Source organism: Staurois parvus, unplaced genomic scaffold (genome assembly GCF_062004578.1).
Source record: "Staurois parvus isolate SC_StPar_1 unplaced genomic scaffold, SC_StPar_1.0 ptg000596l, whole genome shotgun sequence".
Taxonomy (NCBI): domain Eukaryota; kingdom Metazoa; phylum Chordata; class Amphibia; order Anura; family Ranidae; genus Staurois; species Staurois parvus.
In genome coordinates, this window is record NW_028318392.1 from 1,767,566 (window position 1) to 1,794,037 (window position 26,472).

General features: G+C 40.3%; 1 protein-coding gene across 2 annotated transcripts in view; it reads right to left on the reverse strand.

The window, feature by feature from the left end:
* Positions 1-1,194: 1,194 nt before the first annotated feature.
* The window catches only part of LOC149449912 (cytochrome P450 2J4-like), a 54,093-nt gene continuing 28,815 nt past the window's right edge, over positions 1,195-26,472 (reverse strand). Inside the window, exons 4-9 of one of the 2 annotated variants that reach the window (XM_089692594.1) lie at positions 21,176-21,336; positions 16,792-16,968; positions 12,475-12,616; positions 8,325-8,512; positions 7,894-8,035; positions 1,195-1,517 (exon numbers count right to left, since the gene is read on the reverse strand). In XM_089692594.1, the coding sequence (XP_089548720.1) occupies positions 1,339-1,517; positions 7,894-8,035; positions 8,325-8,512; positions 12,475-12,616; positions 16,792-16,968; positions 21,176-21,336 (989 nt within the window). In that variant the 3' untranslated portion in view covers positions 1,195-1,338. The remainder of the gene's footprint in view (positions 1,518-7,893; positions 8,036-8,324; positions 8,513-12,474; positions 12,617-16,791; positions 16,969-21,175; positions 21,337-26,472) is intronic. The other variant, XM_089692595.1, reaches the window with a different exon arrangement.

Below are 26,472 nucleotides of genomic sequence, written 5' to 3' on the forward strand. Positions count from 1 at the left end.
CTAGACCCAAAAAGAACAATCTTACTTTCATCAGTCCACAAAATGTTGCGCCATTTCTCTTTAGGCCAGTCAATGTGCTCTTTGGCAAATTGTAACCTCTTCAGCACATGTCTTTTTTTCAACAGTGGGACTTTGCGGGGGCTTCTTGCAGATAGCTTGGCTTCACATAGGTGTCTTCTAATTGTAACAGTACTCACAAGTAACTTTACACCTTCTTTGATCTTCCTGGAGCTGATTGTTGGCTGAGTCCTTGCCATTTTGGCTATTCTTCTATCCATTCGAATTGTAGTTTTTCGCTTTCTTCCATGTCTTGCAGGTTTTGGTTGCCATTTTAAAGCATTTACGATCATTCTAGCTGAGCAGCCTATCATTTTCTGCACTTCTTTATATGTTTTCCCCTCTCCAATCAACTTTTTAATCAAGGTATGCTGTTCTTCTGAACAATGTCTGGAACGACCCATTTTCCTCAGAATTTCAGAGAGAAATCCACTGTAACCAGCATTTACAACATTTGCTGCCTTCCTTCCTTAAATAAGGACAATAATTGCCACCTGTTTTTCAAAGAATGAATGACCTCACTAATAGAACTCCACACTGCTATTATTTTGAACATGCCCCCTTCAATTAGTGATTCAATTACACAGAATTGGCAGCATGCATGTCATGACTGTTGGGTCTGTTGGATTTCTATTACTCTACTACACCTGCTAGTAAATTATTTGCCATGTAGAAATATCATTTCTACCAAAAACAGTGATTGATCAGGTTAGTGATGTCTGACTGCTATTATTTTGAACACAACTGTGTGTGTGTGTGTGTATATGTATATATATATATGTATGTATGTGTGTGTATATATATATATATATATATATATATATATATATATATATATATATATGAATCCTTTTTGAGATCCGCATCCTGTGGTCTTTTGCACAGCAGAACTGGAAGATGGGTCATCACTACTAGAGCTCTATTAGATGCAAGTTGATTTTAAGCACAGTAGCTCTTGCTCAATGCACATGAGATTTGTTACCTTGTTGAACAGATATTCCCTGAGAATACATTATGGCAGGGTTTGGAAACACTCCAGTAAAATAGTACTGAAGTACACAATACTGTTATAATACAGGAATTGCTCTGACTGCACTTATTCTACCTTGCATTTACAAGGAAAATTATTGGCAACAATTATATTCTTCAGCAGAATAGTATATTTACATAGTAACATAAATTTTAATCACATTAAAACAACTACATAAACTTAAAATAGGATTGTAAATTGATCTTAATATCGGGTAACCAATATAGATAGACAATAGCAGGTGCTGCAAGTTAACAAGGAACAGCACAGATCTGATAAGGGTGAGGCTGTAGGGTAAGTTTGTAGATGTATTTTGTGTTGACTTCGGTTACACCTTCTGGGAGGTGAAATCTGAATGATCGCATGAGAGTGGTGAAGAAGATAAATAGCTCATAGCGGGCAAGCTGCTCCCCAAGACATATCCGGGCACCTATAAGTAGGGAAAAAGTATGTATATCAGACAAAACCTTAAAAGACAATTGGCATCTCTTAGTTATCACTTAATACCCATGAGCATAGGATGAGAGTTGGCTGATCTAGCCAGTTTCAACTGGGTAACAAGCATATGTTAATATGGAGCTCCCGACCTTGTTTGGTCAGGGAAACATCCATCAGGCAGAATCAGGCAACCATTTCCTCCTCGCATGAATGGCTCGCATGACTAGGAATGCTCTACTGAGCATGGACTCTCTTACTGATCCCACTATCTAAATTGTTGTGAATGTTGTTCTGACCACTCTATCAGGTTTACAGCCAGCCTATTTGGAAAAGTAATATTATCTAAAAAGGTAAACCTACAGGTATGTACTTAAAAGGTCATCCGCATATATTCTTTATTACATTATGTCCACTTGGAATGCCAGTGGCTATTGAAAAATATTCTTATCAGTAGATGGCATTAAAAGTTAAAATGGACAATAAGGTGTCATTTCAGTTGTTAATTTTCAATGCAAAACATGCCAGATAGAAAAACACTTCAATATTAATAAATTAGCAGATCAACCTACCACTTGATCATATTTAAACTTAGTATAATACCTATTCACTGATACTATCTAATAGTTTGAACCTAATCAGTTAAAATGTTAACTTAATACATATGCCTACAACAGTTTTTCCAGTTTTAAAGTAGAATTCCACTTTTACTTTAGTTTGTCTGGGCCAAGCTAGCCCAAATTAATAATTTTCTTTACTTATGCATGATTGTGTCGAGGTGCCCTGTCCATACAATTTAATTTTTCAGTGGACACCACCCCTAATTGCAATGAACATTGAAGAATCCTTTTACTGCCCACAAAGGACAGAAATAGGTGAGTGTAACTTTATATGTGCCATTGAGAAATCACACAAATAAAATAAATGTTTTAATCCTAATTTAAAATACATAAAAGCAATAAGCAGCTTATTAAAGGATCTTATGTATATAACCAATGTGTGGTATCTGGTGTCTAGGATTGGCGCGTTTCGCGAGGAGCTCTTTTCCCTCGGGATCCACGCCGGTTATATATACAGTAAGTCAATTGTTCTCTATACATAGCATGTATTAATATGAGAACATACAGAGATCCAAAATAAGAAAAAAAAAATCCTCAAGTGCCTTAGAATGCAGCCACTCTTTAATAGTTGAATTTCACATTTGATATGTACAGTATGCCCATGCATAAAATGTACGTGGGAGTCTCCTATATGTATCCAAGCATGCTGTTAGGACTACTTTTAATTAAACAGGCATATCTTCAGTCTCTCTAGAGATCTCTCTCAGAGCAAGTCATGTATTCATTGATAAAAATTTGTGTCATTGATGCATTCAGGCCAACTCCATTTAGTTGCGGCAGAAGAAGTAATCCATACTGCTGCTTTAACACAGCACTGCTTACTGTATGTAGCTACTGCTAGTATATTATGAAGACACACGGTGGCTGTATAGCTATGTAAAAGAAATAGTTCCTATGGGCAAGCTTGGCCCAAACAAACAGTTTCAAGTCATATTAATGCTGAAATTCTTCCTTAACAATGCATGAAAAAGCTAGATAAAATGAGGGGAAGAGAAAAAAGTTCTAATATTCTTTTTTTTATGATAAATACACATACTTATTAATTTCACATTAAATAAGAGCATGCACAATGTTTTGTAATACACGGAGGGGTTAAGGCATTTGTGACCAGAAATGACAATAGCGACAAAGCAACATGGTAATCTCTGATGTCTTTCAGGCTGTACATGAACAAGAAATCAGACAATATGAAAAATGTAAGTATGGAATACCCAAAGTAAATAGCACAGTCATGTACACCCTTGTGTGATTCAGTTCCCATTGCTGTCACACAAATAATGTACTATAGCAATACGGTGTCAGCCAAAGAGAGCAAGCTAGCTGAGGTGGGTAGAGAGCATCCTCAGCCTCTTAAAGCCTGAGACAATTATGTCAGATATAACTTTATTACAAGCCTGTACTATGCCATTTATGTTAAATAAAAAAAAACACAAAACAAAAAAAATAGAAAAGGTAGGGAAGTGAAAAAAAAAAGAAAAAGATAGTGAGAAGATTGCAGATCCCTCCACTTTCTGATCCAGGTGCTCAGCTCAAATATCCTAGCAAGCTAGGTCTAGGTATGGAAACCCATGCTAAAGCAGGCCCTCCCTATAATGGCATAATCCCCAAACTTTATTTTATTGCTCAGGAATATCATGTAATTGTGCCACAAGGTTCTCTATCAGCTTAACATCACTAATTCTAGTACGTAGTGTTAGAAGGGATGGAGTATCTCTTTTTCCATCTGGATGGCTCCAGACATTTGGCTGCACTGAGCAGGGGCGGACTGATCGGGCACTGATCGAGGGCCCGAGGTCAGTAGGGGGCCGCATGAGATGCCCCTGGTACCTTTTTCATAGGCTTTTTTGAGTTTGGCAAGGACACAGGGGCCCCATGATCCCCTATTGCCCGGGGGCCCCATGAGTTGTCAGTCCGCCCCTGGCACTGAGTATGTGTGGTAGTAGGTTCTTGGCATTTTTGGAGAAGGCCCGTGGAAGCAAATCCATCAGGAACATTTTAGGAGTAAAGGGAATACGTTAAACGAGGATGCAGTGAATAAGAGCATAGATTGATTCTCAGTAAGTTTTTCTCTTTTACATCTATAACAGTGATCACTGACTGTGGGGAGGATAGAATGGAGAATCTCTAGAGTTTGGTACTAGTGAAAGGGTATCTTATATGGGTTTTCTTTATAGAGTGTACAAAGCAAACTTTCTGACACCTGGGACCAAATTACTTGCCACCTCTCTAGGGACATCTCCTCCTAGAATTTATTATTATTATACAGAATTTGCTCCCCTTTATACATGTAATAATGTTTCTCTGTGATTTGCAAAGAGAGTGTATTCACTATTTTGTTGATGTCAGATACTGATCCCTTTTGCAAAAGGCCTATGAGGACGGTTCTTTCAAATGATGCTAATTTGAAGAATTACAAGGAGGATGTGGATTGGGCATAAATATCCATACAATGAATTATTTGGTAAATTAAATTTATTGTGGAGTTCTGCAAAGGAGAGTAGCTTCCTAGTCCTAACATCTACTATGTGCCCAAATTTTAAAAAAAAATCTTCGACATCCAGGGAGAGGTCATAGATAAGGTCAGGCTGTTCAGTATTTTAAGACTGAACAGAATAGCTGTCAATAAGGACGCCTCTGAAATCAGAGGCTTATGGTTTTCCAGAAATGACAGAGGAAAGACATAGTGTGGAAAAGCCTATGTGGTTCTACAGTTGAATTTCTATTCTGCAGCAGGGAATTAGGGTGTATAGGCACCATCCATAGCTTTTCTACGTCACTCCATTGATTAAAGGCATATAGGATAGACCATAAAAGTACAGCTCGCAAGTGGGGTACTTGGCAATATTTGATCAAATTTGAAAATGCCAGGCCATCTTCATTCTGAGAGGCAAACAGAACTGACTTAAGCCTAGTACACACGATCAGAAAATCGTATGAAAAACTTCACTTTAGAAGGGGCAAGCTCGGAAATGTTTCTCATATGTTACCAGATCATTTTTTGTCTAATAAGTACAGTTTTTGTCCGAAAATATAATACAGATACAATACAATACATAACATGACTTTCAAATTTTTATTCTGTTGTACAAGAATATGTTCGAAACTATAGTAACCTCTTCACTTTTGATATGAGACTAGCATACAAAATAAAAAAAGGACAAACATTTGTCCGATATTCTCACCATGTGTACAGGGCTTTAGAGACTCAAATGGGGTTTATTTAATAAAGGCAAACAGACTGTGCACTTTTCAAGTGCAGTTGCATTACTTTTCCTTAGAGCTTTGTGTATGTGGTAAAGGTTTGCTGATTTCCATCATCCAATCATGCGAAAGTAAAAATGCTCTTTTCGATGTACCTGACTGGATATTCTTTACAGAGTGAAGCTTCACCACATCACTAAGTTCTGGGGAAAACGAGTGCAACTGCACTTGCAAGTGCACAGTCTATTGTATTTGCCTTTAGTAAATCAACCGTTACGTATTTAGTAGTCCCAGGTGTAGTTCAGTGGTAGTATCTCAAGGAGGAGCTTTGGGAGGATATTCATATTAATAGCAGCTATGCAACCAAAGAAGGGAAATCAATGCTTCTGTTCTAATATCACGAAAGAGAGGAATAAAGTTTTCCCTGTATAATGTGTTATATATGGGGGTAATTTTTTCTGCCAGATATTTTATTGTGGATGTCTGCCATGTATACGAGAAGCAGCTGGTGAAGTTCTGGATCATGAGAATTGTTTTATATCATGACAGGAATCTATAATTATCCAGGGCCTTTGCGAGTTAGGAAGACACAAGTTGGAATTAGGGTGGGAAGTTTGTAAAAAGCAATATTTTAAAGGATAAGTTCACCTTTAAAAAAAAAAATACACATTTTATGCAAGTAAAAAAAGGTGCATTTACTATTTTTTTTTATTAGGAGCCTGGAAAGCATTGCATTCGCTATCAACAAATCGGTCAGACACCTGTAGGCTATCAGTGTAGCTGTCTGCCCATACCTCCAATAAGGTCAGACAGTTACTCTATTAGAGCTATTATTTCCACAATAACACTAATAATCATAATGATAATTATTGCCAGTCTTTCCTCATAAGTTGACAATTTAGTAAAGGAAGTGCAATGGACTACAAGAGCGTTGACTAGAGCCCTTGCAGTTAATTGATAACTATAAGCTGTCAGCCACAAAGGTTGACGGTACTTGTAGGGATCCACTCACAGAACAGTGAGTGGATCCCTACAACTGAAATGTAAATGAATGACCTGCACGGCTGTGCTCTTTTAAAATTGTGACAGTGGCTGCAGGAACAGGAATATGTTACATGTTCCTCCATAAAAACAGGTGGAACATGTGACATGTTCCCAAAGGTGAACTTATCCTTTAAATTATCCATTCTTTATTGATTGAAATGTCATGTATATTTGGATCTTTCCATTAACTAGGAAAAAAGGTTGAAAAGTGGCCTAGGGAGTTTTGATCTTGGTGGAGGGATGGGCATAAAGTGCTTTGGTGGCTTGAAGGAAAGGGCCTTTATGGCCAATATGTTCAAAGGTGGCAAAGAGGCTAATTCAGCCTGTCAAAAGCCTTTTCGGCATCGAGACTCAAAAGTAATGTGTCCTGTATTTCCCTATTCACTACATCTATTAAATCTATGACTCGCCTGCTCATCGAAATGGTATAAAGACTACTTGATCTTTATGTAATAAAGGATAAATTCCCCTTTTATAAAAAAATAAATAAATAATAATAAATGCACATCTTTTGTGCAGGTAAAAATTAGCAGTTTTTATTTTTTTACAATGCAGTCTGTAAAGCATTGCACCCGCGGTCAGCAGATCGCTGCTAATGCTTTACCATGTGCTGTGGTGCGCTACATGGGAAAACATGGTGCATGTCCAAATTTTTTGTCTGGCTTGGTGCATTATATGCAACATTAAGTGCATGTATTAATGTAACACACTGGAATGGTTAAGTGTGAATCCAGCCTTACATGTCTTGTCCTCCCCCTCCCCATATAACTGGATATTGAAAGAAGAAGCTCTGTGCTCTTTCAACTGCAGCACATATCATTGGCTTCTTGTGCTGCTTTTTATTCTTCCAGTCAGAGCTGTACTGGAGGCTGAAAGAGGCTCATACCAGGCCAAATTCAGGAAATTATACTGCTTGCATTTAAAAATACATTTAATGATGTAATAATGAATTCAGAGCTACGTTATTTGGTTGTTTTATTTCTGCAAGAATATCAGCTTCAACAGAGCTATGAAATGCCTCTATTAAAGTGGAACTAAAGTCACCATACTTGCCTCCTCTTCAACAGTCTGAAGTCTGCAGGGCGGTTCTTTATTGGTGCTGGCATCTTCTCCCTGCTCCTTCTGAGTGACATAACTCGTGGACATACAATTCCTCTTCTGTAATAAAATACGATTACCTCTCTGTTCGTAATTTTTTGTGGCATGAGTCAGTCATCCCAGTACACAGGGACAATGAACTGCGCATGCACAGCTGAATTTAAATGCCATAGAAGACTGTGAGCAGGCAGGTAAATGTAAAATAGTAGAAGAGGTATTGATTGTTTCTTTTGTGATAAATAACCTGCCTGTTCGTACATTTTTTCATGCTGTTTTCAGGTTGGCTTTCAATTATAATTAACTTAATACTATGCAAATGTTTATTAAAAACAAGACTTTTGTACAATGTTGATGCTAGGCAACTGAAGTGCTACATAATAGTCAATTAAATCAGTAAGCTGTAATTACCTCCAGAAAAGGGTAAAAAAGCTTCATTTGTTAAAAAATTCCCATCTTTATCCAAAAAATTATTTGGATTAAATTGATCAGGTGTCTTCCAGTACTGGGGATCAAAAAGCACAGAGTCCAAATTGGCCAGCACCATTGTATCCTGACATAAGAAAAGATGAAAGAGCTATTTAGCATTAAGTACTGGATGTATAATGTATATTAACATATGCAAAAAAGGGCAATTCAGGTGTTAAGGACTTGAATGAAGGGTCTTTTGTGAAACTTCAGTGAGGTTAAGAAATAAGTAAACAGTAAACACAAATGTAAGGACTCATTGCACCTTTAACCACTGCCCCTACACAATGTAAGCCAGCATATTAGAGTGCAGACTGGTGTGAACAAGTACTAAATGATGAATACGTGAAATCACAGAACAAATATGTACTTGCCTTTTTCAAAAAGTAATTATAGAGATCAACTTCTTTTACACATGTCCGTGGAATGCCTACAGCTGAAATGTTGGCATAACGCTGGATTTCATGGATTACAGCATTGGTGTATGGAAGTCTTTTCCGGTCTTCATAGCAGACTAGTTTGGATCCATCAAGAACAGTATCCAGTTCCTCATGTACTTTTTCTGTAACAGATGACAGAGAGCTATGAAAATGTGTTTTGACTACCAGTGATCAGCCTGTTCTGTTAGCACTGATATGCAGATATGAGCTATTCAAGCATAGCAATGCAGGGAAGCTGCTGTTGCAGATCTTACCTGTTCTGGCAGGCAGTTCACGTCCTGCCCACACAAGCAGTGGCAGTAGTAAGATGCTCCCACTTTGGGGGTTCTTTCTTAACCCTTGCAAAGCACCAAAAGAGCACCAGAAACTGTGGAAGGGGGGGGGAGAGATGTCATTCAGATTGTAGATTTAGCCCAGGGATAGCCTGCCAGAACAGGCAAGATCTGTGACAGCAGATTCCCTGAGCTGCTCTGCTTGAGGAGACCATATCTGTAAATACCTTATTGGCCCCCTATACTGTGTCCTCCTGTACTTTGCCCTCCTGCCCCCCTGTACTGTGCCCTCCGTCTCCCTGTACTGTGTCCTCCCACCACCCCATAATGTTTCCTCCTACCCCCTCTGTACTGTGTCCTCTCACCCCCTTGTACTATACCCTCCTGCCCCCTATACTGTACTCTCTGGCCACCTGTAATGTGCCCTCCTGCCTCAATAATATTGTACCCTCCTTCCCCTCGTGCCATGCCCTCCTGCACTGTGCAGTCCTGTCTCTTTGTACTGTGCTCACCTGCCCCTATACTGTGTCCCCCTGTATTGTGCTCTCCTGCCCCCTGTACTGTGTCCTCCTTTCCCCCTGTACCATGCTCTCCTGCCCCCCCCCCCCATACTGTGCACTTCTTCCTCTTGTACTATACCCTTCTGCCCCTCCATACTGTGCTCTCCTGACCCCCGTTTTGTGCCCTGCTACCCCCCTGTACTGTGCCCTCCTGATCCCAGTATTGTGCTCTCCTAATCCCCCCTGTATTGTACCCTTCTGCCTCCTCCTGTACTGTGCCCTTTATGTTGATAAGTCCTTGATTTATGGCATGTTTTCTCATTATTTGTAATCAATTCTATTGAAAGTACTAATAAATATTTGTTTAATTTTATCAACTATTTAAACTTACATAGAGAGTAGTAAACTGAGGCAGGCTGGTAAGGGCTCCGGTGCATTACTTTGCCCAGGGCCCATGATGCTGAGAAGACAGCCCTGCCAGCAACTCCAGAGAATCAAACTTAAAATGGAGACAAATAATGTGTAATTCTATTCAGTTACTGTTATGATTCACATACCCCTCCGCATTACATAAGCAGGAAGATGACTCCACAACTTCCTAGTTTATTTTTACAGCTTCCTGTGTTTCTTGCATGCTCAGTTGGGAAGCTCCAAAGCTGAGCCAATAAAGAGAGGTATCATCAGCCTGGCTGTGAAGTATAGTAGCGGTGTGGGGATCAAAAGACTGACTGAACAAATTTCAAATCATATGGCTGATACCAGCTTCATCATATTATTATGTACCTGATGAAGACTGGAATGTTGGGGAGGCCTCTTTGCTGGGCAGCACCTCCTGCCCAACACTCCTGAAGGTGGAGACAGAGAGTGTAAGGGCAAACAGTGGCACAAGTGCCGGAGTAGATGGCTGGCGGTGTCTACACTGTAGATGGGTAGAGCTGGTAGTTGCAGTCCTTGGAATGGGACTCAGGAGCAGCTTGGCACCAGAGCAGAAGACAGAAGTAGGACTAGGAGACGGGCAGCATTCAGCAGTCAAAAACGACCAGGCAGTGAGGGACCGAATCAGCAGGCAGGGCAAGTCCAGAAGGCAGGCCAAGGTCAGTAACAGCTGGACAAAGCAGTACAGAAACAGCAGGCAAAGGCAAGTCCAGTAAACAGGCCAACGTTTAGGCAGGAGCAGAAGCAAAGTCCAAAGGCAAGCTGGGTCATACACAGATAAGCAGGTACAGCTGATCAGGTCAAAGGAACAAGCTGAAGACCATTCAGCAACTGCTCATAATGACACACCAGTTTAAATAGGCCATTGGGCGCCAAGTGTGCATGCGAATTGGAATGTGGGCGTGACCATTAGCATGTGCACATGCGTTCACAAACGTGTGCATGATGAACTGAAATGGTACATCTATTGCTTCTTCTCTGAAAAGTATCAGCATGTGAGCAATGCATAGGAATATGCGCATAAGCTTGTACTGCTTTTCTGGTGCTAGGAATTCGGTTTCCCTTACACATATCTGTAGCTTAGCTGTATTGTTAGCTGTTTGCCTAGAGGTTTGCTTTTTGAATCATATTTCTGTTTAATGAGAATAATGGATATACCAGGGGTCAGCAACCTTTTTCACATAAAGTGTCAGTTTGCAAGCATTAGGCCTCATGCACTCTGGGTATATTTACAGCTGCTCTTTTGGGTGTCAGGCCTTTTTTTTCTACAGCTGGTGAACTCGCCTGCATTTTATTCTATGCGTTCATGTACTTATAGGCATTTATCAGCATTTTTGGCAGGGGCGTTCTCAGACTGAAAAAAAAAACCAGAACAGAATGCTCTAACTCTGAAAACGACAAAACTCGCGTTTTTTAACACATTATCCTACAGATAATGCTACTGGCGTTTTTATAACGTCCAGTGTGCATGAGGCCTTAGACAAACAGTGTGCCAATAAATGATAGTGCGCCATAGACATATAGTTTATTTTTCAGTTTTGCACCCAGCTGCTAATGGTAAGATATATTCATCACTGATACCATGTATGGAACAGTAAACTGAATTTCCACTTTTGGTATGATCCCTATCTCTGTTATTCATTGCTTTGTTGTACTATTTATGGACAATTTGATGTTCATTTCAACACACACTCTTGCTTCTGAATTATCTGTTGTAAGTCGGCTTGAAATGGAATTAACACCCTGCCTCTACCAAGATGTGCCACGGTGTGAAAAAAGTCAATAATAATTTCTCAATAATAAGTTCTCCTATAGGGAGTCATAGACAATACTAATGCATCCCTCCCAACTTTTTGAGATGGGAACGAGGGACGCCTATTAGCAAATATATGTGGGCATAGGTCACACCCCCTGACATGCCTTCTTAAAGGAAGAATTATACAAAAAAGAGATTAATTAAAGTCACATGTGCTTTTTTTTTACTACTACTATTCTGTTATACTGGCTTTTGAAATGTACAAATGCAGCAATTTAGAAATTGAATGAAGCTGAATGTTTAGCACTGTGAAACACTTTTTGAAAGATAAAAAGTGCATTTTATATACAACTATACAGATCAGACCAAAATGAGGGACAAATGTGGAGGAAAGAGGGACAGAGGGACTTTATTCCAAATCACGGACAGTCCCTCAAATTCAGGGACAGTAGGGAGGTATGCTAATGTCTAGTTTTTCACCATTTGCCTGCCTTTTTTTGGCCACAGCTTCTAGAGTTCAGTTTCCCAGTGTGGTGTGAGGAAAAGCAGCAATGCTTTGTGATATAATTAGAATAACAGTAATACCCAGCACTTATCTGAGGACTACCCTATGATTTTGTTTTTACAAAATTCTTGAAAGAAATTGTAAATAGGCCAAATATCAGCTGAGCACCACAGAATAGACAATGGCTAGGAATTTCTTTAGGGTCCTTTCACACGGGGCATTACGTTTTTTTTCTTCAGTTCAGTCAAATTTTTTTCGAAGAAAAAACGGATGAGTTTACATCGGTTTTTTTCATCCTTATACATCCGTTTTTCATCCGTTTACATCCGTTTTTCATCCATTTCGGGGTTTTTTTGCAGAAGAAAAATAAGGTTTTCTTCTGTTAAAAAAAACAGATGTTAACGGATGCGGACATTAACAGATGTAAAAAGATGTTCATCCGTTTACATCCACAAGTCCATAGAAATACATGGGGGTTCGTTTTTCATCCGTAAACGGACAAATGAAAAACGGACATATGGAACGCCCGTGTGAAAGGGCCTTAAAGTAAAGGTTTATCTGCACTGCCCACAACTAAGTACAAGTCATTGATGTGGCTTCATCCTGTCCTACTTACGTTGTATATGAGGATAAGCCACCATGTACAGCAGAGCCCATTGTAGGGTGGTGGCCGTAGTTTCTGTTCCAGAAGGAAAAAGTTCTGTCACTAGTGAAATCAGATTTTTCTCATTAAATGTAGAAGATGCATCTTCTCTGGTCTATAAATTATGGAAAGCAGATGTTAATACAACAAACGCAAAATAAACATGGGGTATATGAGGCTGGTTATATTGTGCAACATATTTATATGGTAATCTAGGCAAAATGGTGTTTGGATTTTGAGTTATGCACAACATTATTGTCCCATCAGACATGTTTTAGCTGTAAATCTGTGATTTTGTCAAATGTGTCATCAATCTTAAATTGATCATTGGGGGTAGACAGAGTGTAAGCTGATCATGCAGTGAAGGGGTTTAGAAGATAAAGCAGGAGCTGGTCATAGTCCATAAAGGAAGGCATAAGAGGCAGAATTAAAGCAGTATTAAATCCATAACCATAAATGTAATATATTGCAGCTTACCAATCATTAGATGTGGTGGCTGACTAATGCCGACCATACATGGTTTGAAATTCAACTGATTTTTCGTCCGAAAATCGGACCTAAGAATTTTCACTCTGTTAGTGGGTTAATGGCACGACCGATTTTCGTGGTTCCTCCCCTTTTTGGTATTCGGGCATGTTGGAAAATTTGTGAAAAACTAAAGATTTTTGACTCAATGATGGTCAAATCATACAAACTTTTTCAGAAAAGAATATGCTCATGAGCCGTGACCTGGAAGAAACAGAAGTTTCACCTGTTATATGGGTTGAACCTTATGACTTGGTTGGCCGATTTTCGAAATCATTGATGGCACCATCGGATTACCGAGCCAATTCGATTTTTGGACGAAAAATTGTTCAGAATTCGACCCATGTATGGTCTGCATTAGTTTTGTTTTTAGGTTTTCTTTCCTCAGCTTGGCCCTGGTGATCCGGCTAGTAACACACATCCTGTTTTTGAGTGCCTTCAGTTTGGATGTACACCCTTGTACAGCAGCATTGTCAGTCTGGGCAGAGGGGAGTGCTAGATGTACTAGCAAATTTAAATACACTAACAAATTGAGGCCATAACTCCAGCTCACACTTATTAAGCAGTCACAGTATTTTTTTTTCCTTTTGGGATACAGGTTTTACATATATAAAAGCCGACCACTGTGACTGCCTCTGTCAGTGTCAAATGTTTTTTCTCAACCCTCTTACAGCTACATTTACTGGACAGCCTGTTTTGTAGCAAAGCAACAGACTGGCTGGATCACCAGGTGAAAATAGGAGAAAGAAAGCCTAAAAAATAAAACTAATGCATGTAAGAATTGGTAAGCTACAATATAATAAATGTTTGCTTTTGAGTTTATTACTCCTGTAAGGTTATCATGGACATGGGAAGGAAGATTGAGGAGGCAGAAAGGAAGTTGTACATTGCTAGTAGTTATGGGCAAAACTGCCCAGGGTTGATATGCCAATGGTTTGGTGAATCATCTTAGAATCCTGGCAAACCTGAACATAGAGGCAAATCCCAATGAAGTCTATGGGTGATGAACCTTGTTGTCGAATTCTGGCCATCTATTGCTAATACTCATGGGCAAAACCACCTGGGTTTGATTCACCAAAAGTTTGATGAATCTTGTTTGAAATTTGGTGAGCCTGAACTTAGAGGCACATCCCATTGTAGTCTATTGGTGAAGAATCTTGTCAAATTCTGGCCATTTTTTACTGCTAATAGATGAAAGAGACATGGGAATCCAGGCATTTTCACAGTACACATGTACTAATAAAAAAAAGTAGCATACAGTGGGGAGATGGCCTTTTCATTTGGCTTTAGGGCCAACATTTAAAAAACATTAATAAGTGTCATTAAAGCAGAGTTCCAGCTGAAAAATAACTAATAAAAGTCAGCAGCTACAAAAACTGTAGCTGCTGAATTTTAAAATACAGACACTTACCTGTTCCTCGGTCCAGCGGTGTCTTCACCACAGCTGGTTTCATCGGCCGTCTTCAGTGTGGGCACCCGGCTGTGACAGCTTGCGGCTTCACAGCCAGGTGCCCACTGCACATGTGCGAGAAGTGCTGCGCTTTGTGAATGGCCCCGTAGTCTTCTGGCCACCATGTGCAGCTAAGCACAACTTCCAGCCACTATGTGACCTATTTTAATTCTTTATACTCCTGACGAAGCTCTGTTTTCTGGAGCAAAACATGTAGAGTTTCTTTTTTTCTTTGGGCCTTTCTTTGAGAGCACTTTTTGAATGCACATGGTATTCACTCCTCACCCCCCTTTTTTGGAGTGGTCTGTACTGCGTTTTACAGTGCATCATTTGCATACCTCAAGACAGTAAGGTATTTTTGATGGATATGGTGACGTATGGGGCTTGTCCATGAGAGGCTGACATTTAAGCCCATGGATGAGTGTACCATATTACATATCTGTAGCAAGATAGATTATACTATCTAATTAGTTTTTTCCATCGGGTAACTCCATTTCCTTAACAGAGATTATATATTCGAGCTGATAGGCTTATGATCAAACTACAGTGTCTCTTTTTATGCTGTCACTTCATCTAAAACGGTATGGTATTTGATTTGGTCTGGTGTTAACCATTTGGATGTAAGGTAAATAATTGCAATGGTATCCAGTCATATTGTTGTGTGCAGTACATTGCACTCCAACAGGCATTAATTACAGCTGAGCATACATTTTTTATATATTTGAATAAAGGTTATATATTTTAGATTCATCAATTGGCCAGATGGTGTGTAGGGAAACGCACCCTCGTCCAGTATAGATTTGTTATTTGCCAAAGATGATGATTTACAATTAGGGCTTAGTTCAATAGTGGTAGTTGCAATTTTTTTCTGTCACACAATATCACTGCAAACTTCAGTACCCTATATTTTTCATAGGCAACGCTTTAAAGCTGTATGTGGCATCAGTACAATTTCCACTGACAGTCTCATCCAAGTGCTACCTGTGAACAGAGCCTCCGACCAACCCCAGATGCAGACATTGTGCTCCCAGGGTCAGCATTTCTACGAAGTTCTGGCCGCACCCAAACTTGCAGCAGCTAATCAGACAAGTCAGTGAGCGGCCATAGCACAGAATGATGCCGTGTCCAGAGGCGGCTTTTTACCACATCTGAACACAGCAAACTGTCCACAGTTACAATGTGTGCCTGTGTGTATGTAGCTGTAAGTATCACCATACATGGTACAATCTGTCCATACAATCTTTGTACAATCAACTTTGGATTTACCAATATTATGTAATAGGAAGACCTACCTAAATTATCCGATCAATTTATATTCACTCAGGTAGGCCTGTACACTACATAATTGTTGGTAGAACTAAAGAAGATTGTACAGCCAGATTGTGTGGGCCATGAAAGAAAAAATATAGAAGTGGCCCCATGGGATTGTCACCCCTATCACCCATATCACCCATTTGTTTTTTTATATAAATTTCACTCCTAATAGAGGGCTATGATGATTGTTAATTCCATGTCTCTCTGTGGCTGCTTTGCTGGTTCTTTCTACTTTGTGTTTCAGGTAATAAGCTGCCTGCTGTTGCTAGGAAGATTTACCTCAGCAGCTGAGCACTGGATTGGTGACAAATCTTTAGGTGGAAACATCTAGCCAATAAGTGTAACCTTTCACTTATATCCTCTCCTGCAACTGGGCGGAGTCAACATTTACCTCAGGTCTGTCAGCTGGACTCACCTCTGGATTCTCCTCATCCTTCCTTCTGGATCTTTTGACCTGCTCTCCCAACCTCCCTCCCTCCCTCCCCTTTGTTAATTTTTCCCTGGTTGCGGTCCACCTTTATGTGGGGTAATGCTGCCCACTTTGTGGGTGGACATTGGTTGGTACGCTGTTATTTGGTTGGTATAAGATATTGCTGCTTGAGCCTTGGTGACTAAGCATGTTGGTCTGTTATTGGTTAACAACGGTTCTGTTTTTGATATTGAAGGTCCATCTTTATGAGGTTGCCCACTTTACGGGTGCACAGTGGTTGGTAAATGGTTATTTGGTTGGTATAAGATATTGTTGCTTGAGTCTTAGTGACTAAGCATATTGGTCTATTAATGGTTAACAGCGGTTTTGGTTGGTAATAAAGGTTACATTTTATTTTATAATTAAAATTGACTTAAACCCAATAAAGGGGCCGCGGCCTAAACTTTTCCTCAATCCTTATTGCGTGTTTATTTTATTAATTAGGTATGTTCTTAAGGTATGACGGGTGTTCATGGGGTGTATAAACCCATGAAATTTGTGTGATGAGCTCAATATTGAGGAAAACAATTACTTTTTCAATCTGGTCCAGATAATAGTCAATGACATCTTGAGGTTCTTCCAGTGAGCCATTCTCCTTATGGATCTGAATCTCCTTTATTGTAAACTGTCTCAGATAATTCATTTTGGCAAAAGCAGTCTGGTGTGGTCCTGGCACACGTTTCATCAGCCAGGGAAAAACGTCATACATCTAAGTGGAAAACAGAAAGCACACAACTTGTTAAATCTGTATTGTGATAAAAACAGCAGCTCTGTGCAATAAGTATTATACTTGCATTTCTGGTGCCCTCTATGTCTCCTACCTTAACTTCATTGCATCAGTGCAGCATCTATCAGGCTTTTTAGCATGCAATACTTTTGGGAATGTTGGATGCCTGTGTTCCTGTGCTATGGTTCCATCGTCCAACCCCTACAACTCCTACATCAGTGCTGTGACCTTGACTGTACTAAGTTGTATTGAACAGAGTATGGAGTACTTCAAACAGCTTCCTGACCTTCTTGAGTGTTGTAATGATCCACAGTGCCTTTGTTTTTATTCTATACTGAGGTAGGGATCATGTGATATGTTGCAGCTTACCATTCCTTATATATGCATTAGTTTTATTATTCAGGCTTCTTTTATTTTATTCTCACCTGGTGATCCTGCTAGTAACATACTTGTCTTAGGGTGACAATGCTCACTTGATGTACTATCTACAGATGAGCAGCATGGTTATCCTAAGCTGCTCTCCTGGTTTGGGCTATAACACCTCCCCTTCCTCTCATCTTTATTATATAGGAAGGAGGTGTACTGTAGTTCACAAAAGATAGCTGGGAAGGCTGATAAGATTGAAAATGTACTTTAGCTTCCAAAAAAAAAAAAGGAAAGAAAACTAGTACAGCCACTACATCTGAGGATTACAGAGCTGCAATATATAAAATTTTTGTTCTTGGGTTTAGATATACTTTAAATATTAGCACACTCTGGTACCTGTGCTGACCCAACTCCCCCACCCATACCTTTACCTCCCTTCAACCGTTCATATAACTGCTATGGAGGAGCAAAGGAAAATATCATAGCATGTCACTTGAGTGACAATTCTGCATTTGCTGGGGCTGCTGATATCACATTCAATATAGCTCAGGGCTTGTGAGTGTCTATACAAGGGAGGCTTTTACGTGTACTATAGATAACATACATAAAATATTTCAAATGCATACACCATGCCTTGAAAAAGTTTTTTCATGTTACAATCAAAAACATACATTTATTTTATTGGGATTTTATGTGATAGACCAACACAAAGTGGCACATAATTGTGAAGTGGAAGAAAATGATAAATGGTTTTCAAAATGTTTTACAAATAAATATATGAAAAGTGTGGCGTGTATTTGTATTCAGTCCCCCTTTACTCTGATACGCCTAACTAAAATCTAGTGGAACCAATTGCCTTCAGAAGTCATCTAATTAGTAATTAGAGTCCACCTGTGTGTAATTTAATCTCAGTATAAGTACAGCTGTTCTGTGAAGCCCTCAGAGGTTTGTTAGAGAACATTAGTGAACAAACAGAATCATGAAGGCCAAACAACACACCAGACAGGTCAGGGATAAAGTTGTGGATAAGTTTAAAGCAGGGTTAGGTTATAAAAAAATATCCCAAGCTTTGAACATCTCATGAAGCACTGTTCAATACATAATCCAAAAATGGAAAGAGTATAGCAAAATTGCAAACCTACCAAGACATGGCCATTCACCTAAACTGACAGGCTGGGCAAGGAGAGCATTAATCAGAGACGCAGCCAAGAGGCCCATGGTAACTCTGGGGAAGCTGCAGAGATCCACAGATCAGGTGGGAAAATTTGTCCACAGGACAACTATTAGTTGTGCACTCCACAAATCTGGCCTTTATGGAAGAGTGGACTAAATGCAATTTCTCCTGCGCTCCGGGACCCAGGCCGGTGGTGAGTAGATCAAATCCCAACAAAACAACCGCCGGGGCATACAAGGTCGTGCAGCTCCAAACCAAGGCTGGAGAAGTAAAACAGCTGACGCGTTTCAAAGGTCATGCCTTCTTCCTCAGAGCTCTGAGGAAGAAGGCATGACCTTCGAAACACGCCAGCTGTACTGAGTGTCCACCCCCATGATGGGATTCGCGCTGGCCTCTTGCCTTTGAAGTCCCTGGGAGGACTTACATGCCTGTTTTATTTGCTGTTTGTGAGTACCATTCTTTTACTAAATACATTTGGTTACTGAGGTAATGCGCAAGGTTGGTGCGCTTCTTCTTGTTTTACTTCACACTTTATGGAAGAGTGGCAAGAAGAAATTCATTGTTGAAATAAAGCCATAAGAAGTCCCATTTGCAGTTTGCAAGAAACCATGTGGGGGACACAACAAACATGTGGAAGAAGGTGCTCGGGTCAGATAAGACCAAAATGGAACTTTCTGGCCTCAAAGCAAAACGATGTGTGGCAGAAAATTAACAAAAACATGGTGGTGGCAGCATCATGTTGTGGGGATGCTGTTCTTTAACAGGGACAGGGAAGCTGGTCAGAGTTGATAGGGAGATGGATAAAGCAGCAGGCAAGGCAATCTTAGAAGAAAACCTGTTAGAGTCTGCACAAGACTTGGGAGTGGGGCGGAGGTTCACCTTCCAGCAGGACAACGACCTTAAACATACAGTCAGAGCTACAATGGAATGGTTTAGATCAGCAATGGGCAAACTACGGCCCGCGGGCTGTATACGGCCCGGCGGACCTTTTAATCCGGCCCGCGGAGCGTGATACTGTCAGGATGGCTGTCAGGATGTGTGTAGGCGGGCCAGCATGACGAACGCGAGGGGAGCTAGGCTCCTCTCACAGTCCACCCTGAAGACCGGTGTAGCATGAAAATCTGTCTCCTATGAGGATCTGTCCCCCTCGACGTATCTGCGCATGTGCCGGAGATCACCGATCAGCTGCTAATGCCTGAAACTGGCACATGCGCAGATACGTCGAGGGGGACAGATCCTCATAGGAGACAGATTTTCATGCTACATCGGAACGGCGCGGGAACACGGCGAGAGGAACGCGCGGAGCAAAGGTAAGTGAATTGACACAGGGGGGACTTGGGGACTTAATATGGGGGATGAATTAATATGGGGAATGAATTACTATAGGGGGGATGAATTACTATATGGGGGATGATTTACTATGGGGGATGAATTACTATATGGGGGATGAATTACTATGGGGGATGAATTACTATATGGGGGATTAATTACTATATGGGGGATTAATTACTATGGGGGATAAATTACTATGGGGGATGAATTACTATGGGGGATGAATTACTATATGGGGGATGAATTACTACGGGGGATGAATTACTATATGAGGGATGAATTAATATGGGGAATGAATTACTCTGGGGGATGAATTACTATATGGGGGATGAATTACTATGGGGGATTAATTACTATATGGGGGATGAATTACTATGGGGGATGAATTACTATATGGGGGATGAATTACTATGGGGGATGAATTACTATATGGGGGATGAATTACTATGGGGGATGAATTACTATGGGGGATGAATTACTATGGGGGATGAATTATTATATGGGGGATTAATTACTATGCTTACTATGGGGGAATATTACTATACTTACTATGGATGACACATACACATCATTCATCTACTCTTGGTCCGGCCCCCGGGTCCAATATATGAACCCATTGCGGCCCTCAAGTCAAAAAGTTTGCCCACCCCTGGTTTAGATCAAAGCTTTTTCATGTGTTAGAATGGCCCAGTCCAAGTCCAGACCTAAATCTAATTGAGAATCTGTGACAAGACTTGAAAATTGCTGTTCACAGATGTTCTCCATCCATTCTGACAGAGCTTGAGCTATTTTGAAAAAGAAGAATGGGCAAAAAATTCACTCTCTAGATGTGCAAAGCTGGGAGAGACATACCCAAAAAGACTTGCAGTTGTAATTGCAGTGAAAGATGGTCCTACAATGTATTGACTCAGGGGGGCTGAATACAAATGTATGCCACACTTTTTACATATTTATTTGTAGAAAAATGTGAAAACCATTTATCATTTTCCTTACACTTCACAATTATGTGCCACTTTATGTTGGTCTATCACATAAAATCCCAATAAAATACATTTATGTTTTTGGTTGTAACATGACAAAATGTGGAAAATTTCAAGGTATATGAATACTTTCTCAAGGCACTGTGTATGGGAAGAATACAACTTGGTGTCTTTAAGTGCAAACCTGCCTGCAACATACATCTTGTTCATGTTCAATGCAGCAGCTATGTTAGCTAATCTTTTTTATACATTAAATTATGCACAGATTTACATTAATGCAGTATGAAATCTCCTCTTTACAGGATTGTCAGTGAAGCCAAAATTACCAAGACAATACCTTTGCCCAAGCTGAGCCTCCTCCCTCCAGAAGTCCACGATTGCTTTTAATTAGTAATTGATATGTAGGGTCATCAACAGAGAAACGATGTCCGTAAACCACAGCAGATATTATATTTCCAACAGTTGCACTAACAATATTGAAGGGGTCAAATGGGGCTCCTAGATAAAGAACACAGTAATTTCATTTTTTTTTTTGCATATTAGAAGTAGCATTTTGTTACTCTAACCCAGTGTTTCTCAACTCCAGTCCTCATGGACCCCCAACAGGTCATGTTTTCAGGATTTCCCTCAGATGAAACAGCTGTGGTAATTACTAAGGCAGTGAAACTGATCAAATCACCTGTGCAAAATAATGGAAATCCTGAAAACATGACCTGTTGGGGGTCCATGAGGACTGGAGTTGAGAAACACTGCTCTAACTGTACATTTACAATTGTTGAAATCAGAACAGCACATCATTTATTTCTCACCATATGTGATCAACAGTCAACTTCTCTGCATTAGAGAACAGTGAAAAGTAAACCTGTAAGCAGGTATAGTTAGCTAGTCTGCCATTAGGTGACTCTGTCCCAGAATAGTGCTTGTAACAGAGAATAGTATAATCCGGTAATCGGTCCCTTGTAGACAAGAGACCTCCTGTAGTGATGTAATCGGTGAGTTAGTGCCCATATTTAAGCCAGTTTGGAAGAAGCCCTAGTGCAGTTGGGGCAGGGGAGCCAGAGACCCTGCCATCATGTAGATGTAGTCAGCTAGTGGAGGCCCTGAAAAGGGTTGGAGGACAGCGAGATGTTGACCTGGACCCAGAAAAGGCAGCATCCTGGCTCTTATGGAGGAGAAGGCTAGAGTGAGTCGCTAAAGGATTTTTAGGCCAGGCCAAGTGTTCCCTGGAGTGAGGCTATCCCCTTGGAGGACTTGGGGGAAGTGTACAAAAGCCAGGGGTGATAGCAGTGATACTGTTTCAGGAAGGCTACCTGTAAGGAACAGTTAGCTGGATACACACTGCCTAAGGCAAACTAGGACCCTCTGAGTGAGTACTGATGACCCCAGGGAGGAGAGAGACTGAGTAGTGAGGATGGCTTACTAAAGTGTACTGTGTGCTGCTTTCATATGTGACTGCTGTGGTTCGTCCACTATATGTTATTGAGAAAATGTAGTCAAGTGATGCCAGATAGCATGTCTATGTGATCTGACTGTAATGCCATCTTAAAGTGACATCAGTAAAGTGCAGCAATCCGAACTTTTTGTGTGGACATTCCTTCCTTGGGCTATAAAGATCAATGGCTGGAAATGTCATGAGAAGGCCTCTGGCAAGGGGATGGGCACAAGTTGACAGGGGGTTAAAACCTCAAGCAAGAGGGTTTTTGTTATGGCAGCAAGAAGAAGAGGGGCAGGGACTTGGCACCATTACACAGCCATAAGCCCCCTTACAAACCCATAATGCATTTTTAGATTTTTAAAAGTAAACAACTAAGATTAGACACAATGTGATACTCCTATTACGTTTATTGGCTAAAAAACCTGCTCCGTGTTACTGGGGCCCTGACTCATGGCTAATTCCCAGCAACTACCACTGCATTGTCCAGTAAGAGCGGCCTTAATCTCTGAAGAAGTACTTTTACTGGACATTGGAATGGCAGCTGGAAAAAAAAATGTTATGAAATTTGAATTACTTGTAAAAGCAGGCGCAATGTAAAGTGATATGCAATGGAGGGCAAATCATCATACCCACTCTCCATTTTAAATAAGCATCTTGGTTTATCAAATGTTTTGCTCCAGAAAATATTACCAATAATGCCCATTTGAAACCTCTGAATGCACCGTAATTCATATACAGTAATAAATATGCCTCTTTATTAACTTTTGTTTCAGCTAAGTGCTTCAGACAGTCAGATAAGTGCTGCAGCAATAAATGTGCTGACAACACTAGGAGAGTTAGACTACTACTTTCACGCACAAGCAGCACCCCGGCTCTCCAGCGGCTCCCACCATGCCCCTGAACTCTGCTCTAATCAACACAGGCTTGCTCCCTAAGCATACTGTGGATTACTTCAGCATTCCAGAGGGGAGTGTGTTAGGGAACTGGGCTGCTGCTTGTGTGTTAACAGTGTTTTATTAACCCTTGCTACAGTTGGTATAAAAAGTAAAATGGAGCATATTTATCACTATATATATATAGCCTGACTCCATTACAGTAATAAATATAAAGGGTTCAGTTTGTCTTCAAATGAAAAATGTAATAGAAGGAATTAGCAGCTTGCTAACACCATTAGCTTCCAAAATGGTAATTAAAATGCTATATTCTTTTTGAAGTCCATGTAATACTCAGCAGCATACAGCCTCATACAGCCTAATTAATAGACAATAGAAATGATCATATCTCAGGATCCATAGTAAGCTTCATGTGTCTGACTGTTTTGCTTGTTGTGGAAAGTAACAAAGAAGATTTCCCTTAAGATTAAATCAACCAATCAATTCAATGACACCTCTAACCATTGTGTGTGTGTATATATATATATATATATATATATATATATATATATATACAGTTGCAAGAAAAAGTATGTGAACCCCTTGGGATTATGTGGAGTTTTGCATGAATTGGGCATAAAATGTGCTCTGAACGTCATTTAAGTCACAACAATAGAAGAACACAGTCTGCTGAACATAATACTACACAAACATTAGATGTTGCCATGGTTTAATTGCACATAACATGTAAACATTCACAGTGCAGGGAGGAAAAAGTATGTGAGGCCCTAGTTTAATGACTTCTCCCAGAGCTATTTGGAGCCAGGAGTGAGCCAACCTTGACTCCAATCAGTGTGATGATATTGGATGTGTTGCTGACAGCTGTCCTGCCCTTAAAAAACACACACCTGTTTTGGGTTTACTGGTTTCAAGAAGCACTGTCTGATGTGAACCATGCCTCGCAGAAAAGAGCTCTCAGCAGACCTACGATCAAGAATTGTTGACTTGCATGAAGCTGGAAAGGGTTACAAAAGTATCTCCAAAAGCCTTGATGTTCATGTGTCCACGGTAAAACAGACTGTCTACAAATGGAGAAAGTTTAGCACTGTTGCTACTCTCCCTAGGCGTGGTTGTCCTGTAAAAATGACTGCAAGAGCACAGTGCAGAATGCTGCATGAGGTAAAGAAGAATCCCAGAGTGTCAGCTAAAGACCTACAGAAATCTCTGGCACATGCTAACATTTTTGTTGACACATCTACAATAAGGAAAATATTAAACAAGAATGGAGTACATGGGAGGACACCACGGAGGAAGCCATTGCTGTCCAAAGAATATTGCAGCACGTTTGAAGTTTGCAAAAGAGCACCTGGATGTTCCACAGCACTACTGGCAAAATATACTGTGGACAGATGAAACCAAGATTGAGTTGTTTTGGAAGAACACACAACACTATGTGTGGAGAAAAAAAGGCACAGCACACCAACATCAAAACCTCATCCCCACTGTAAAACATGGCGGAGGGAGCATCATGGTTTGGGGCTGCTTTGCTGCCTCAGGGTCTGGACGGATTGTTGTCATTGATGGGAAAATGAATTCCAGAGTTTATCAAGACATTTTGCAGGAAAACGTACGACCATCTGTCCGCCAACTGAAGCTCCGCAGAGGATGGGTGATGCAACAGGACAATGACCCAAAGCATACAAGTAATTCAACAAAACAATGGCTGCAACAGCACAGAATACGCCTTCTGGAGTGGCCCAGTCAGAGTCCTGACCTCAACCCGATTGAAATGCTGTGGCATGACCTTAAGAGAGCGATTCACACCAGACATCCCAAGAATATTACTACACTGAAACAGTTTTGTGAAGAGGAGTGGTCCAAAATGACTCCAGATCGTTGTGCAGGTCTGATCTGCAACTACAGGAAACGTTTGGTTGAGGTTATTGCTGCCAAAGGAGGGTCAACCAGTTATTAAGTCCAAAGGTTCACATACTTTTTCCTCCCTGCACTGTGAATGTTTACATGTTATGTGCAATTAAACCATGGCAACATCTAATGTTTGTGTAGTATTATGTTCAGCAGACTGTGTTCTTCTATTGTTGTGACTTAGATGACGTTCAGAGCACATTTTATGCCCAATTCATGCAAAACTCCACGTAATCCCAAGGGGTTCACATACTTTTTCTTTCAACTGTATATATTTATATATATATATATACAGTTAGGTCCATATATATTTGGACACAGGCACAATTTTCATGCTTTTAGCACTGCAAGCAGAATAAATTAAAATGAAACAATCCAAATAAATTTGAAGTGCAGACTTTCAGCTTTAATTCAAGGGGTTGAACATAAATATCAAGTACAAATTTTAGAAACTGCAATCATTTTTATAGACAGTCCCTCCATTTTCAGGGGCTCAAATGTAATTGGACAAATGAATATAATCATAAATAAAATTTTTAATATTTTGTTGAAAATCCTTTACTGGCATCGACTGCCTGAAGTCTGGAACCCATAGACATTACCAAAGACTGGGTTTCCTCCTTTCTGATGCTTTGCCAGGCTCTAACTGCAGCTGTCTTCAGTTTGGGTTAAGATCAGGTGACTGACTCGGTCATTGCAGAATATTCTACTTCTTTTCATTCAAAAGCTCCTGGGTTGCTTTTGCAGTGTGTGTTTGGATCATTGTCCATCTGTACTGTGAAGCACCATCCAATCAACTTTGCTGCATTTGGATGAACCTTGGCTAACAGTATATCTCTAAACACTGCAGAATTCATCTGACTGCTTCTGTCTTCTATCACATCTTCAATAAACACCAATGACCCAGTGCCACTGGAAGCCATGCATGCCCATGCCATCACACCGCTTCTACCATGTTTTACAGATGACGTTGTGTGCTTTAGATCATGAGCTGTTCCAAGCCTTTTTCACTTTTTTCTTCTCGTCATTCTGGTACAGATTAATCTTAGTTTCATCCGTCCAAAGAATGCTTTTCCAGAACTGGTCTGGCTTTTTTAGATGTTTTTTGGCAAAGTCTAATCTGGCTTTTCTATTCTTCAGGCTTATTAATGGTTTGCACCTTGTGGTGAACCCTCTGTATTTGCTCTCGTAAAGTCTTCTGTTGATTGTAGACTTTGACAATGATACGCCCACCTTCTGGAGAGTGTCCTTCACTTGTCTGGATGTTGTGAATGAGTTTTTCTTACCATAGAAAGGATCCTGCGATCATCCACCACTTTTGTCTTCCGTGGATGTCCATGCCTTTTTATATTACTGAGCTCACCAGTGTGTTCTTCTTTCCTCAGAATGTACCAAACTGTT